Here is a 16,025-nt window from a genome sequence, read left to right on the forward strand (position 1 = left end):
CCGGGGTGCATAACCCCAGTGGCCAGTGCCCATTAGCCTGTTCATAGGGCTGTTTGCCTGTATTTATCGAGTTCTCTTCCCTGTTCTGGAGCCGCCATGTACACACATATCATACCGGTACTCTACGTCTACGCGAGTTCGAGAAATCGAAAGAACATATCTACCGACGGCAACTCTGCGCTCTGTGCTCTGTGCTCTTCGCTTTGTGTCCACTGTCGGGCGGATTCTTCGCCGGAAGAGGCCCCCGCGCGCGCTGGGCTGACCGGCGCGCGGGGGCGCCAACTGGGCTATATTGTACGGATGCTATGTATGGATGGATTGGGACATGTCGACTCGCGTGTATGTATGTAGCGGTGGCGCCTAATAATGCGGAGAACGAACCCCGTTCCTTTCCCGATCGAGCCGGTGCAAGCTGCAAATGATAGCAATTGTCGAGATTTGACGAGTGAGACGCCGTGTCACCAGGCCGGATCGTCGGTAGTCTATCTATATACCTCATTCACGCAGATCTTTAGATAGATGCACTTCAAAAACTCCCAGTCTCGGCTACGGTACTTGGCCATCTACTATAATAGGTACCGTACTAGATATAAGTTACACTCCCACTGGTCGGGATGCCGGTTCATTGCCGAACCCGACTCCGCACCCTACGGCGAGAGCATCCGGAAGAAATCTTCAAACGCGGCAGTAAATACGTACCGTAGCCTAGTTTGGATGCTCAGCTAAAGTGACAAGATCCATGGATACACCGAGAGAGCGACGTTCACATATGACATCCGCACCCAACATCCAGCGTTTAAATAATCGATGGCCCACCGTGAGCTCAAGGCGTTGAAAGTTCCGACGATACTACTACCTAGTTAGCGGCACGCAGGCTGTCCGGGCTCCGGACGTCGACGGTGTTCCGATGCAGCCCTTTGCTCTGAAGTTCCGATCCCCCCAGCCCTCCGAAAGTGCATCGGATCCCGGTGGTTTTGAAAGGGAGCGTGTCGCCTGGTCGTTGATGGGGATCGTGCATGTTCCAACATCCCCATTTCTCGAAAGGCGCCCCTCCGCCCGCTCCGGTTCGGTACATACGAGCGAGACCCCAATGCTCCGTCGTCACCGAGCTCGTTCCCGCTATCTGATTCGGTCAGGACAGGACAATTACACAACCTCTCACTCGCAGCCCGTCGTCGGCAGAAGGTGTCCCGTGGGGCAACAAGAAAAAAACCTCCAAGCAAGCCGGAAAAACCCCCTTCCGCCACCTCGAGCCCAATCGCAATCGCAATCGGCAAAGGAGGTCTAGACAGGGAAAACCCCAAGGTATAGGTAGTGCCCCACGGTGCGAACAATCTAGACTGGAAACTAAGTTGTCCGTAGTTAAGGGATCCCCGGTGAAAGCGCAAGCTTCGTTTTTCGTTTCGAGCCCGTCAAATGTTTTGTTCCCCCCCAAGATCCAGCGCCCAGGGCTTCGCGTGGACTCGCCACTGCGGTTGCAGCCAGATATACAAGAAGTACAGAAAGGGAGTGAGACGAAATACCATCAAATGTTTTCCAAGGCTTTCGTGAACTCGCCACTGCGGATCTGGCCAGATGTACCAGATGTACTGGTACAAACAAGAAGTGAGGCGTGAGGTGAAACCCAGCTCAGCTGTTGAGGAACTGAGGGGTAGCTACCTAGTAGCTAAACTTGAACTCGAACCCCTCTATGAAGCTATGTACGCCTAGATGTAGAGCACATACTTGCCCGAACTTCGAAGGCTACTATGGTGCTATGATAGTCGGACTTGTCTATCTATCAGCTGAGGTACCTAGGTAGGGCCCTGCGCGATGTTTGTTGAACTTGCGCTGCAGCTTGCAGCTTGCAGCTCCCGGAAACAAGTATGTATGTAAACAAGTTTCGCCGCCTGCTGATCTTCAAACTCCCAGCAGATTGTCAAGCGCATCAGCACTCCCAATACGGTGATACGTTGAATAGTAGAGCGACGTCGCCACTTCTCCGCGCGGTAAACAAGAACCAACTTCTTGCACACTGTGAGCCTATGACCACTGTTGACATCGGCACAAAATCACAAAACCGCAACTCGAAACGAAACGTCTGGTCAGGGCTACACCTACCGGTACGGTATCGTACCGTAACTACTACCTATACTAGTCCACGCATCGCCTCGCAGACACATGTAGGAAATGCGTGGGACACCCCCGATCGGCCACGCCGGCAGCGGCGGCGGGGCTTCTGGACCTTCGTTTTCTCTCGCCTTCGCCCTCGCCTTCCCATGGCTCGGGTTTTAGTGCGTGTTCTCGAAGCGTTCGGAAGAAACAGTGCGAGTGATAGCTCGTGCTTGACAGGGGGGGGGACATAATCGGATAGGTATCAAGGTTAACGATCTAGATAACTACAGGAACACGGGCTGAGGTCCGCATGTTCCGATGGGAGGGAGGGGATGAGCTTGATGTGTGTACCTAAGCTGTTTCCCTTTTTTTTTTTTTTTTGCTTTGCTTTTTTACTTGGGGCCCGTCGGTGTTCGCGCCGGGCAAGGACTGCCCTGCCCTCAGTGCCCTGCCCTGTTCGAACTTCGATGGTCAGCAGTAAGTAACGTTACTCTAGCCGGTGGTCACTGGTGGTAACGGATGCCCGCCGGCCATCTGATTTCTTTCTTCCTTTTCTTTTCTTTCGAGTGTTCCTTCCCGTCGCTGCCATGGGAGCCCACGCGGTCCCACGCGGCGGGGACGGCGATTTCGAATTCGCTTTTGCATGCAGTCTGCAGACGTCGTTGGCGCCAATTTCATTTCATATCTTTTTATATACCTATTTGTGTTTTTTTTTCTCCCTTTCTTCTGCATGCTCAGGTAGAGTACCTAAGATGGATAACTACAGTACTTACTACTCTACCGGTAGTAGAGTGCTGCGTGTTTCCAGGTACATACTTCCTCTACTATAGAGTACATGTATCTGCCTATTCTGCCTGTATAGTACCTACTATCATAGGATAGGAGTAGTATAGCAGCAGCAAGTGGCTGCCGCCTCTGCAGGGTCAAGACTTCAGGAGCTTCTGTATGTACTGGTACATATGTAGGTACATGTAAGCTACCAACTGTGCCTTTGCAAGTCAAAGCAAAGCACATACGGTGATCAACTACTTCTCAGGTGTAGTTGACCAAAGAACATCACGGACGGATACTCGAACACATTCCTCGGCAGAGCGGGAAAACGGGATCAACTATCAACCATCAAGTATCGCGTGTCGATAGCTAGTTATCCACTTGGAGCATCTAACTAGAGTACCGTGGTAGTGCTGGGTCTAATTGAATTCTATGGAGGCAAGGGCGGAAATTACAATTATATTGAGAAGTGGGAAGGCGCGCGGGGATCATGTCGACGATCAAAATGGCAGCTTGCAAAAATATGGAACTGAGGACGAGCCGATATGATAGGCAAGCGAGATGAGATGCTGGGTGGATACGAAAGGAGCGGGTGGAGAGGAGAGAGCTCCTGAGCTCTGCGCCGACAGCAGCACAGGATTGGACAGGAGGTGAGGTAGGGTGAGGTGAGATGCTCCAAGGACAGACAGCTCTTTCTCTCTCGCTCTTCTCCTTTCTTTCGACACGGGTAGAGGACTCTAACTTACCTACCCGTCGTGCATGCGCGACATCCAAGAGCTCTGCTCTCCCTTCATAGCTCCCAATCGGGAATAAAAAGGGGAATTGAGCGGGAAAAGCGACGGATGGCGGGCGGGCGGGCGATGGGCGACGGACGACGGACGCGTCAATCGAAAGCGAGGCGTAAAGAAAAAAGAAAAAAAGCAAGAAAAAAAAGAGAGATTTGCTCCCTTCGGAAGTCCGCTGATGGGCCGGAACAGATCCGGGGCCCGCGGTGATCCTAAAGCGCGCGGAACGGGAAGAACAGAGCAGAGCGGAGCGGAGTAGAAGCAAAGCGGAGAAGAAAAGAGCAGAGCAGAGCAAAGCACGAAGCTTCCCCGCTTGACGAAGATGATGGATTGAGCAGCATGCTCTAAGTGCCGCTTTCGGAAACCGCACGCGGCCGGAGCTCCCGTTTCCCCCGTCACGTAAGGATGTGTAGTGGTGGAACGCGGAGGCTTTCTGCTTTCTTTCATTCTTTTCGAAAGGACAAGCGATGAGATATGAAACGGAGGAAAAAGGGATGAACTGTGAACATCGTCTCGTGAGCTTCGTCCCCTTCCCTTCACTTCCCTTGCCAATTCCTTGCCAATTCCTTACCTTTCCTTCGCTCGGAAGCCCTCCCTCGCTCTCTCTCTCGCTATGTAAGCTGCATGGCATGCGGGTGATGGCATGCATAGGCTGCTAGCAGGTACTTGGTAAGAACTTACTCAGTTGGTTGGATTGGACGGAGCACTCAGCAAGTGCTAGTACCTAGCGTACTCAATGCTGGGTAAGGATGAGACCGGCGGGGGGGGAGGTGGACAGGGATCGTGGCTATTCCTGATGATGATGTCTTGCAGCGGTCGTGCGCGGTGCCGCGGGTGGGGGGCGGGGACCAGTCAGGGCAGTCACCACACAGACAGGAGTAGGGAAGGAGTGGAGGCGTTGAAGCTTCGATGTCGTAGGTAGCTCGAGGCAGCTCTTGTGGGCAAACACGGTTGCTCTAGATACTCTACACACTGAGGGCCGCGAAGGAAGGGCGGCTTGGCGTCGTCTGTGCGCACCGGAGAGAGGAGACCTCGTGGAGACCTCGTGGAGACCTGGTGAGGCCTTGCATTTGGGAAGAGAGACCTTGCTGGGATCTGGTGGGACCTATGTGTTACGGACAGACCTGTTGCGGTCGTTAAACGTTGAATTGTTTCTGTTGTCACGCTTTCTGTTCTTCCTGTCCGTCTTGCTTTCTTCTCATCATCATCATCATCACAATCACCATAGACCTTTCCAATTGATCACTTTTTGTCTCAGCCGTTTCTGGGTCTCTCAATACTATTCTCTCTAGCATTCTGCCGGTACTCTGAGGAGGTATGTAGGATGTGTATATAGGCAGGCGGTTTGAGTCTTGACTAACTACTCTGCTCTGCTTGACTCTAGTTATGCCCGAAAGAGCAGTTCCATGCGATGCGGATCCATCGTTCGTCTCTTCTTATCCCCCCACTCGCACCCGCCCTGTCAACGCTGTAGACACATGTGTCTCCGCGAAGGAGGAGGAGGAGGAGGAGGAGGAGGAGGAGGAGGATACAAGACGAGACGAGGCGCGATGAGCCGAGACCAGACGAATCATGAGCCCAAGCTTTGTCCGAGACCAGACAGTTGACAAACTCAGGCTTGTCCGAGACCAGACGATTCACGAACCCAGGCTTGTCCGAAAGCGAATCTACATTTTTTATGCCACATTCCTGTGCCGAGCAGCACAACTGCAATCTTGCAATCGTGCAATTTCGAAGGGGGACAGAAAAAAAGGAGTTCCGATGTTCGATGGCCGGGCAGCCTACGGTATTATTATTACTGTGCTACTCTACACTCCTTCGCCGGGCGGTTATGCAGCATTCAATTTCCCACTCCCACGGCCGTCTTGTCTTGTGCCCGTTTGCAGAAGCCGCCTCAGGGACTCACACAGCTCCCTCTAGGCATCTCGGCTTTTTTATTTTTTGGAAGGTTTCCGCGGTTGCCCGGTTACCGTGGCCTCATCACTTCACCATGCCTACCTCCTATCTACCTTTACTCTACACCTTGCCCAGCTGGCCCTAGCTTCCAGGGTGCTCTTCCCAGCTGACTTGACTCCTAAGAGCTGCCTTACGGTTGTCTTGCGAGCTCGAGCAGGGAACGGCCCCGACGGTGGTGGTAGTGATGGTGATGGTGATGATGGTGGCGGTGGTGGAAGTGACGGTGTTGAGCAATGGTGGTGGTGGCGGTGGTGGAGGTGGTGATGGGCAGTGGTGGTGGTGGCGGTGCTGAAAGCGGTGGCAGAACGCAAAAGCAAGAGCTCCATTTGTGTGTGGGGTTTTTCCGCCGTGACAGCGATAAAAGCTCGTTTATCAGAGGAAGGAGCTTTGACCAGGGACTGCCGTCATCGCGAAGCAGATGGCTCGATGTCTTCAAGGATCACCGTCCATCCAAGCACATATCTGCCTGCTAGGCGGAAGGCACATGGACTCGCTCTCTCCACCTTACTCGACTAGTGGTAAGTTATGCAGATATGTACTTTACTCGTACATGCATGCTCCAGAGTCTGCTTTACTTACTTTACTTAGGAGCAGGGTGCTCGCTTTTAACTCCTTCAGGCTGAGCGAGCCTGCTTGCCTCTCGTTAGGAGAGAAAATTTTTGCTGATTCTCCTCTTCTCGAGAGCTCTTCGCCGTGGGGAGCTCTTCCACTTCACTTCACTTTCACTTCTCCTCAGCAGTGCAGGAGGGACGTTCGCCAAGATTTGCACGAGCGAGGGCGGGCACGCTACTTCCTGCGGGTGGGAAATTGACTTGCTTTTCCCTTTCCTTTCCTTTGCTTCTTCTTCCTTTCCTTTGAGACTTTCTGAGGGTTGGGGTTCGAGTATGTAAGTTGAGTAGCTCGAAGAGAATTTTGCTCTATACAAGTTAACTTCTTAGTACCCCCTCTAACGAAGTGACATCCCTGTGGAAAATGTGTAGGACACACAGACACGAGACGAGTTCCCTTCGACTTTAAACCAGGGAGAAGAAAAAAAGAAGGAAAAAAAATACCGAGGTGAGAGGCAGCAGGCGAGGAAGTGTGCACGGCCGGACTCTCCCGAACTGACACCGAGCCGGCAGGACGCAACCACACAGACATCTAGGAGCTCTGACCATGCCCCGTCGCGATGCTTGCTTGCTGCTTGCCTGCTGCTTGTTGCTTGCTGCCTGCTGCTGCTTGCTGCTGCTTGCTTGCACTTGTTGGCCTGGTGCTCGCTTGCTACACAAATCCTCCACGCCTTCTGCCCTTCTTACATACACACTACACTACCCGCTCCATCGGGCGAAGAAACCCACCCCCATTCCCCCCAATCGCACCGAGATCGTGATCTGCTCTCCCCACTGCTCGCCGCGTGGGATGGATGACATTTGGAGAAGGATACAAGATATCTGCGGCCCCACGAGAATGACAGTCGATACGACGACCTGCTTGCCTGTCCGTTTCCTGTCCGTCCGTCAATCATGACCACTGCCAATCATGACCACCGCCAACTAGTATGGGGTGCGTCTGATTAGGTATTCTACTGCTGCCTCATACCTCTTGCGCGATCCAACTTGATGCACATCACACTCGTTCGTCCGTGGCTTTTCATGGCAGCGTCATTGATCGTCTCGTCAATCTCTCCCTCTGGGGTCTCTCGCTGCGGGTGTCCGTCCCCGCGCCGGGGCCACCAAGAAAAACGGCCAATCGGCCTCCTGGGGAGGGGGGTTTGGTTTGAAGCAGAAGAAAGAGCGCTTCCTTCTCTGCAGAAGCTCCGTGTGACCCCTCTTTCATCTTTCCCCCTTCACACTTCACCCATCCCCCCATCCCCATCACGCTCACGGGCAAGCCTGTGGAGCTCTGCTCGACCTATCTGCAGCACTTGCTCCAGTATCAACAGCCTGTTACCTACATACAAACGGTCAAGATTGGGACTACCTACCTTTCGAAAGCAGATGGTGCGAGATGGGTGTCGGCAGGCGCACGCAACTGCCGATTGCATTTCATGCGACATCCATAGCCTCTTCCCCCCCTCCAAGTTCCAACGCAACCCCGATTACAGCTAGAACCGTTCGATCCAGTGCTTTGGACGGCTGGCAGCTGCTGCTGATGCTACTGCTTGGGAGGGATGGAGCTGGTTTCCCCTCTTCTCACCCAGCGGCGGCGGCCAAGCCGGAACGGTGGACGCCATAATCTGCAGCGAGCAATACTTACTTTAGTTAAGGACAGGAGCAAAGAAGAAGAAGAAGGAAACAGAGATGGGCGAGTAACGTGCATATCCTGGTGTCTGATTGGCGGAAGCTCGATTTTGTGACGAGCTGTTGCTCTGCTGGGGGGAGGGATGGGGGGGGATGGGGGTGGATACTACAGATAGCTCGCACAAGCTATCCCACCCCCCCCATCCCTCGAACCACACTACTAACCACGCCGCTACCAACACCATCACCAAATTTTTTTTGCCTGCTATTTTTTTTGTTTTTTTTTCTTCCCTATCCCTCCCCCCCTCCAACCGTCAGTCCTCCACTTCTCCGACCGGTAACGTCTCTTGTCCTAGTACTTACTACCATGCTCCCCCCCCATCAACCACCCCCCGGCCGCCGGAGCTCTCGACCTGTGCTTAACTTGCTCCATCTGCTTACCTGTGCTCTCCTACTTTGCTTCCCCTCATCCACCTTCCACCTACCCATCTACCCACACACACAAAAACAGATATACCCTACCCTAGGTCCCTCCACTCGACCTCCTACCTAATCAGAGAGCCCTCCGCCATCATCTGCATCACTGCCGCCGCATACCTGGAAAGTACCTTATACCTTAATCACTCGCACCGCCATCTCGCCTCAAACGAGAAAAAACACAATTCCCCCAAATCCTACGCCTCACACCACCCGTTAAACCGACAAGCTGTTATACGAATACAGTCACCACCAGTCCGTGTTGCTGAATCTTAGCCTCTCACCGGCGTATTTCACCAACATCGAAACAACACAGCACCAGAACCAGCCATAACAATGCCTCCGATGACGAAAACACCTTTCTCCTCCAAGAATCCGGCCACTCTGGCTAAGAGCTTCTCGACTGGCAGCCCTCACCCACAAGGCATCATCGGCGAGGTTGTATGTCCGCTTTTCAACAGCGATGGGTCGCAATGCCGCAAGAAGTGTGTTGGTGTGAGTTGCCGACCTCTCCTCGCCCCCCGAAAGTCGGGCTTGTATGCACGCTGGCGCGCACCGAGACTGACCGCGATCGTCGCTCTTAGAACTTTGCATACCGCTCCATCTGCGAACACATCCGCCGCGCGCACCCCGACAACTGGATCCCGAAGCTTCCGGCGAGCCCAGAGACATTCGCGAAGATGGTCGGAATCGTACCGAGACAGAACACCAACGGAATGCAGATCGCCAATGGCATGATGCACCACATTCCCGTCCAGCAGATGCGGAAACCCACCGTTGCTCGGAAACCGTCAAAACGTAAGTTCGCCATAACAATACACAACACCCCGTAACCGTGCTCTCCCTCATTGTCCTTCCCCCACACTTGCCTGCCCCTTATTTCCCGATGGCGCACAAGGGCCAAGGTCGAACCGACCGGAAAGAAAGAAAGGTCTCCGAACACTATCAATCCTTCAGCTGCTGCGCGCATGTGTCCGTACCCAGCATTGTTGGAGAATAGATTGTAAGGAGAACCTTTGTGCGAGTACGCGTCAGTGTGTGTGCGCGCGAGTGGTGCCTGGGCCTCAGTTCGTGAGAACAAAACTCTCCGTTCCGAGCCAATTCTCCAAACCGCTCTTGCTCTCGCTAGTGTGCCCAACCATGATTGAATCACCGAGCTAACACACCTTGTTCAGTCTCGAAGTCAATGGATGATGATCACTACCACGACCTCTCCCCTCCATCCTCGGCCACCGACTCGGAAGCCCCCAACCTCCCATCACTCTCCGTCGCTGCTGCCTTCGCCGCACGATTCCCGGTCTACGACTACCCCTCTCACACCGAGGACGATGACGACATGGACGGCGAGCACGAGCTCGACGAGGAGATGCTCCGGGGCCATACTGAGACCGAGACCGAAGACGAGGAGTACTCCAACCCATACTCGCACTTCCCCCCCTACGCACACATCCACCACCACCACCACGCCCTCCCTCCATCACGCCCACGCAGTCAGAAGCCGAAATCCCAGAAGCGAAAGCGCCAGAGCACACTCGACTCGACCACCTCGACGTCTTCCTTCCCCAGCCGCTGGGACGAGCTGATCGAGGCCGCCACCAACCGCGCCGTCGTCGAGATGCCCCTCTCCCCACCACAGACCGCGCAAACACTGCCGAGCATCTGCCCAAATACCCCATCGGGTATGTCGGAAGCTAGCTCCGAAGGCAACCAGTGTGGACCCAAGGTAGAGTGCACCGAGTGCCGATCACTTGTGGGTCTTAACCGAGCTTTCGTATGCACCGAGTGCGTCTCCGGATTCTGCGAGCCATGTGCCATTGACAACGCAAAGCGTGGCGTTTGCAGCGAGTGCAGAGTCATCGGCGCACGATGGAGGCCTTTGAAGATTAATGTTCTCTCGGGGTGAACACGGAGCACGATGGCGTTTCTGTGCAAAGACTTGTTGCATATTGTTATTTGGCGTTGAAGGAGTTTCTGAGCGGCTTCCGGGGGTCGTGGAGTGGTGTGGGGGAGCCTCGGCTGGGTAGCTGTTTTTGGTGAGGATGCTTTTTTGGTGTACGGAGTTTCGGGTTCACTGGTTGCTTCGTCCGGATTGGCTTTTTTGGGAGCGCGCTCTGGAATTCGGTGCCAGCCTATGGGAGTCGAATAAGACATCACCCATCGTCTACCACCACCACCACCTCTTCCACTACCACCACCACGACACTGTTTCTCTTTTGGCCATTTCTCGGTAGGAACCTAATGGGGAGCCTCCCCGTCGCCGCTGTTGCGCTGCGGGTCAGATGGCTTGTGTAGGACACGCGGACAGAAAATCGAACGAGCGAACGACCGCACGTTTCGGCTTCAATGTATTATTATCGACGAAAAGTTTTTCTGCTTTTTCCTTTGTTTACTTTTTGGGGGAGTTTTTTTCTTTTCTTGTATTTTTTTTACATCATCTACGGCTCATCAAAAGCGATACCACATCTGTTCTTCATTCGGTACTTCATTGAGTACTCGGCACTTTTTCTCTTTTCTCTTTTTTTGTTTTCTTTTCTTTCGTCTGGGCTGGCTGCACTGGAAAAAAAAAGTTTCATCTTTCGCATTTTTCTTTGATCACAAAAAGTTCGGGTTTTCTGGGAAAAATTTCGCTTGGGGGTCCTTTCTTTCTTTGTCTTTACGGGGGTTTGATGGGATCTATTCTGTTCTGTGTAGAAAAGAAAAGTTTTTTTCCTCGTTTTTTCTCTGTGTGTGTGTGGTTTGTGTGTGTGTGGGTGTATGTACATAAGAAGTAGGGCACGGGAGGTGAGGGGCCTGGAGACTCGGGAGACTGGGGAGGGCGCGGGACGTTAATAATATGTTCTGTCTGCAGAATTGTCAAAAAAGTTGTCATTTTACTCCTGAATCCTGATGAGAAACTTGATCGATTGACCTCAGATCTCTGCCGGAGTTCACTGTGATTGTGTACGTGATAAGCTTGGTCTGGGCCTTTTACTTTTTTCTTTTCTTTTTCCCTTTTGTTTTTCCCTTTTGTTTTTCGGGTTTCTTTTTTCTTTTCCTCGTGCAATTGGGGGGGGGGGGGGGGGGGGTTTCCCCACAATTGGGATTGCGATTGGGATTTGAAATTTGTGCAACCTGATTCGACTCGACTCGCGCAAAGCTTTTTGTCCCCACGGGGAGAACTTCGGTGGTGGCTCTGCAGCAGCCTGTGAGCGCGTCGGGACTCGGCGGGAGAATGAAAATCGTGAAAATCTTGAAGCCTGCGGAATCCGGATGATTGAGACTTCAGCTCTAGAGAGGAGAGGAGTAGAGCTGAGGAGAATAGCCGGATGCCGGGCCGATTTTTGCCCGAGGTAGGTAGGTACTTACATAACTCACTACAGCTGCTCCAGATGGTCTACAGAAGTAGAGTAGCTACATACATAGGTGCTTTATGGACATCGTGAGGGCTGGTCTGACCTGGTCTGGTCTGCGCGCCTGCTCGGGCTTGGTAACTACAAGGTATGTACTCGAGAGTCAACTAGCACTGTCGCCCGGTGAAAGTCTTGTCTTGTCCTGCGATGTTTCCGTGTGCTCACTGCTCACGGGGCTGCAACCTGCGACTTGGGATGAACCTTCGAACACGAGGTATCTACTAGTACCTTAACTATCTTGCCCGCGGAGACGATGGGATGCAATCGTACGTTCATATGTACGTTCGTTCGTTTTTCTCCGTAAAGTTTCCTTTCTTTTGCTGACGTGCTTTCAATCTCGACTCTCGACTCTCGACTCTGGACTGTCGATTGTCGAGCTTGGGGGAGTCGGGGGATCAGCAGTCTTCTCTTTTCTTCTTCTTCTTCTTCTTATGTACTCGTCCGGTGATGTCTTTCCTTCCTTCTGCCCATGTGTGTGTTTGTGTTTTGTTTTGTTTTGCCCGACCCCCGACCCCTTCCCGGGCGACGGGCGTCATCGGTGTGGACATATGTACCTCATACAGAGTACATGCCGAGTCGACATCTACCACCTCCTCAGCGCATCGTTCTGCACAGTGCACTGGGGCTGCGGGGGTGTTCCTGGTGGTGCGCTGTCCGTGTGTGCAAGCGAGCGAGACGATTTGCCTGCCTGCCTGCCTGCCTGCCTGCCTGCTTGCCTGCCTGCCTGCTTGCCTGCTTGCCTTCACGCACGCACGAGCTCGCCGAAAGTCGGGGGAAGGGCCTGGCCTGGCCATGGAACTTAGTTATGTAGCTGGGATCGTGTGGTTTTAACTTTTGTTTTCGGGGGCGGGGAAACATTGGGAAGACGAAGAAGCAGACGAACAGAAGAGAAGAGAAGAAGAGAAGAAGAAGGAAAGAAGAAGAAGAAGGAAAGAAGAAGAAGAAGGAAAGAAGGGTGGTGGGTGCGGCCGTGCGGGGAACCATGAGCGGCGGCAGCGGTGCATGCTGCATTGGGAAAGCTTCGCGAAGGGCTGCTCTTCTCTTCTCTTCTCCGCTCCTGCAGCTCGTGCGAAGGCGGGGGAGATGTATGTATGTATGTAGAGATGTGGAGATGCGGAGATTCCATGACGGGCCGGGCAGGCGGGATCGATGGGTGGGCATTGGGGATGTGATGCACTGATGGAGCTGGAGATGGTAAGGTATGCTGGGTGCATGTGCGAGGCGGGGTAAGGTAGGAGTTCATTGGGTGTCACTCGCGTACCATCGAACTTTCGTGCTGGGATTGTGGCAAAGGTTGTTCTTGAGGCTGCATACGCGCGTAAGAGACCATTCAGGGCAGCTGCTCGTTTTCGAGAGGATGGGATGGTAATCGGGGCACGCACGAGTGGTGTGTAGTTGTGGCTGGAGTTTGACGCGCGTATCAGTCTTGCGATACGTCCGTAACGTTCGAGGCATGCGATGATCTTGCATGCGGGTGACGGGTTCCCTGTGAACCATGAATCGTGGTTCGTGATCTCAGTTCAGAGAAGCGACAACGTTGGTGCTTTCGAGCGGGGCTGACCGAGCGGAATCGATAACGTGGCTGAGTTTCCGATGCCGAGCATAACAAGTACCTGTACTCATGGCCACGCCTCAAGAAAATCTGACGATGTAGCTGCGAATCCAAGCAGAAGTAGAACACTTCGAATGCCGTACCTACATACTTGGTCGCATGGATGCAGTCGCTGTATTTATCCTCTCAATCTCGGGCTCGGCTGGCAATTCTCCTGAAGCTTGTATTCGCAGCCTTCCGCCACTCCGCTGAAGATCAAGGCGTGTCGCGGTACATATTGGGAGACCCTCGACGGGTACGGGCAACTGATGAGACTGATTTAATTGACTAAAAGCAACAAGAAAGAAAAGCAGGCCTGTGTACTTCAAGTCTATGATCCTCAAGAAAGTATCTCTGCAGTGTTGATAATCATGTCTGATGTGTAGAGCAAGAGACCGACCGACTAGACGAACATAAAAGCAGCAACAGAGAACATTTCAACGTTGAGGCGACCGCATCGGGTCTGCCCGCCATCACACCTTGGTCCCACAATATCCGCGGGAGCTGGGATCTAGCCTGAATAGCCGACCGCCTACGGCACCCCCATTGGCCCTCAGACTCCGCCTACTTTCCAGCGGCCGCCGTGTTGACGTTGTATCGCGGGTTAGGGGTGGGCGGCTTAAGAGTTGCCTGGGTGGAGTGACGTGATACGCTCGCTCCTCCGCTCATCTACATACATCGTCCTCCAGATTCCCAGAATCGAGTTACCAAGTTTTATTTTTGGCCGATCGCTGCCATGGTCTGACAAGTCAATGGGTTCCAAATTCACATGCAGTTCCAAGCCGAATTCTAAGTTGCGGCTCTGCAACGCCCGCCGCGATGCGGTGACCACGACGTCACCTCTTTGTATGGCGCTTCCCTGGTAATGATCGCCGCACTCCCGCCAACGACGTCATCGCTCATCGCGAACAATTTCCCACAATTGAAGATTGACGAGCACTTTAAAGCCAACGAACTTCCCCCGTCTCAGTTGCTTCCTCATTATACACTCCTCCTCCCCTACAAATACACGCAAATCTCTTTCCGATACACAATCAATCTACAATCCCACACGTACCTTTCATCTTCACATACTCACGCAAATCACATACACAATGTTCGCCCGCACTCTTCGCCAGAAATCAACCACCTTTGCTCCCTCTGCCACCCGCACCTCCGTCCTTAGAAACCAGACTGCCAAGCGATTCCAATCGACCGCGTCGTCCACGGTACTTACAACCCTTCCGCCGCGTGAAGAGAAAGAAAAAACATCATGATTGCTGACCTGTGGATCGTAGAAAGCGAGTGCACAGGATGCGGCCACAAGCCCTCTGCTGGCCGGTGCCGTCGGTGGCCTTGTCACACTCACCGGAGGTACGCATTCACCCCATCTTTTCCGGTCTTCGCATACAACCACTGACACGAGCGCAATCACAGGATACGCCTGGTACCACCTCTCCGGCACCTCGAAAGTGGTAAACACAGCCAAGACCACCATCAACCAGCTCCAATCCGCAAAGACCACCATCACCGAGAGCACCCCTAGCCGCTCCGAGATCGTGCACTTCCTTCGCTCCAACTTCTCCCCCTACCTCACCTTCATTCCCGGAGCTTCCGCTGCGTTCGACGAGCTCGACGAGATCGCTGAGACCCACGGTGACGAGCTGAACCGTGTTCTGAGCGATGCCTACAACGATCTCAAGGCCGTGCTCGAGAAGGGAGGATTGGACAAGGGCACGGCGATGAAGGTTGGAGATATCGCGCGTCGCTTGGCCGGAGAGCTTAAGGAGCTCGGAAAGGACGTCGGACAGAAAATCCTCGAAGACAACCCCAAGCTGAAGGAGCAGATCGGTGGTGGAATGGAGCAGCTCAAGGACTTGGGACGCACCTACGGCCCTGAGGCGCAGAAGGTCGTCGATGAGACCTACAAGGAGGTCGAGGAGATCATCAGCAAGGGTCTTTCCCCCGCTGGCATCTACAAGGCTACGCAGTTGGTTCAGGAGAAGACGCAGCAGGTTAAGGATCTCGGACGCAAGGCTGCCGAGAAGGCTTGGGAGAAGGGAAGCGACGAGGCCCAGCAGTACCTCGACAAGGCGCCGCAGCTCAAGAAGATTGTCGAGGAGAACTTGGACTCCATCAAGGCTGTTGCCCTCGGTGGTGGTCTCTCCGTGAGCCAGATTCCCAACATCTTCCAGAAGATCAAGGACGTGGCGACCTCGGGAGGCGACAACAAGGAGAGCATCGATCGTCTGAAGCGCTACATGGAGGATCTTGCGAAGCAGGGAAAGAGCAAGATGGGCGGAGACGGTAGCGACACTTGGCAGTCTTTGATCACCATGGTAAGCGCCCCGCGTTAAACCACCTTTCTACTTTTGAGGCTAAAACTTTTTACGCAGGTCTTCAAGGAGACTCCCGATGTTAGCGAGATCATGGATATGGTCAACAAGAAGGGCCCGGAGGCCGAGAAGCTTGCGAAAGAGACCATGGAGGAAATCTCGGAGGTCCTGCGAAAGAAGGTCGATGAAGCCAAGAAGCTCGCAAAGGAGGAGAAGAAGTAAATCGACCTTTCCCAGTACGCTTGGCCGTAATTTCCTTGTATGTACCATAGTTAGTTGTTGCGGGGGTGTGTGTGGTCTGTGGAGGCATCGTTCTGGCGTTGTGCGTTTATGGTGCTTGACTTGATTGATTGAATTGAATATCATGGCGTTTCTTCACGCTGCTTTCTTCGGCCCGTCGGCACGCTGTCTGTTTTTTTCTCTTCGGC

The 16,025-nt window shown here is 53.5% G+C and overlaps 5 protein-coding genes across 5 annotated transcripts; 3 read left to right on the forward strand and 2 right to left on the reverse strand.

Moving 5' to 3' along the window:
* Positions 1-3,109: 3,109 nt before the first annotated feature.
* Positions 3,110-4,262, reverse strand: BZA05DRAFT_409810 (uncharacterized protein). The gene is made up of 2 exons (XM_051484830.1): positions 4,222-4,262; positions 3,110-4,149 (listed from the first exon to the last, which is right to left on the reverse strand). The coding sequence occupies exon 2, from the start codon at positions 4,095-4,097 to the stop codon at positions 3,612-3,614; it is 486 nt and encodes a 161-aa protein (XP_051335991.1). The 5' UTR covers positions 4,098-4,149; positions 4,222-4,262; the 3' UTR covers positions 3,110-3,611.
* A 2,713-nt stretch (positions 4,263-6,975) lies between these two features.
* On the forward strand, positions 6,976-7,836 carry BZA05DRAFT_174639 (uncharacterized protein). The gene has a single exon (XM_051479235.1). It carries the CDS (start codon positions 7,205-7,207, stop codon positions 7,691-7,693), a length of 489 nt encoding a protein of 162 aa, XP_051335992.1. The 5' UTR covers positions 6,976-7,204; the 3' UTR covers positions 7,694-7,836.
* Positions 7,837-8,638: 802 nt separating this feature from the next.
* Positions 8,639-10,635, forward strand: BZA05DRAFT_460940 (uncharacterized protein; the record flags this gene model as incomplete). Its single annotated transcript, XM_051487671.1, has 3 exons — positions 8,639-8,797; positions 8,887-9,100; positions 9,478-10,635. The coding sequence occupies 3 exons, from the start codon at positions 8,639-8,641 to the stop codon at positions 10,203-10,205; spliced, it is 1,101 nt and encodes a 366-aa protein (XP_051335993.1). The 3' UTR covers positions 10,206-10,635.
* A 1,469-nt stretch (positions 10,636-12,104) lies between these two features.
* Positions 12,105-13,093, reverse strand: BZA05DRAFT_174680 (uncharacterized protein). Its single transcript, XM_051479236.1, has one exon. The coding sequence runs from the start codon at positions 12,850-12,852 to the stop codon at positions 12,286-12,288; it is 567 nt and encodes a 188-aa protein (XP_051335994.1). The 5' UTR covers positions 12,853-13,093; the 3' UTR covers positions 12,105-12,285.
* An 853-nt stretch (positions 13,094-13,946) lies between these two features.
* On the forward strand, positions 13,947-16,025 carry BZA05DRAFT_378794 (uncharacterized protein). Its single transcript, XM_051481869.1, has 4 exons — positions 13,947-14,490; positions 14,560-14,635; positions 14,699-15,600; positions 15,658-16,025. The coding sequence occupies exons 1-4, from the start codon at positions 14,377-14,379 to the stop codon at positions 15,817-15,819; spliced, it is 1,254 nt and encodes a 417-aa protein (XP_051335995.1). The 5' UTR covers positions 13,947-14,376; the 3' UTR covers positions 15,820-16,025.

This window comes from Tricharina praecox, assembly GCF_024521635.1.
Source record: "Tricharina praecox strain CBS 144465 chromosome Unknown BZA05scaffold_30, whole genome shotgun sequence".
NCBI lineage: Eukaryota > Fungi > Ascomycota > Pezizomycetes > Pezizales > Pyronemataceae > Tricharina > Tricharina praecox.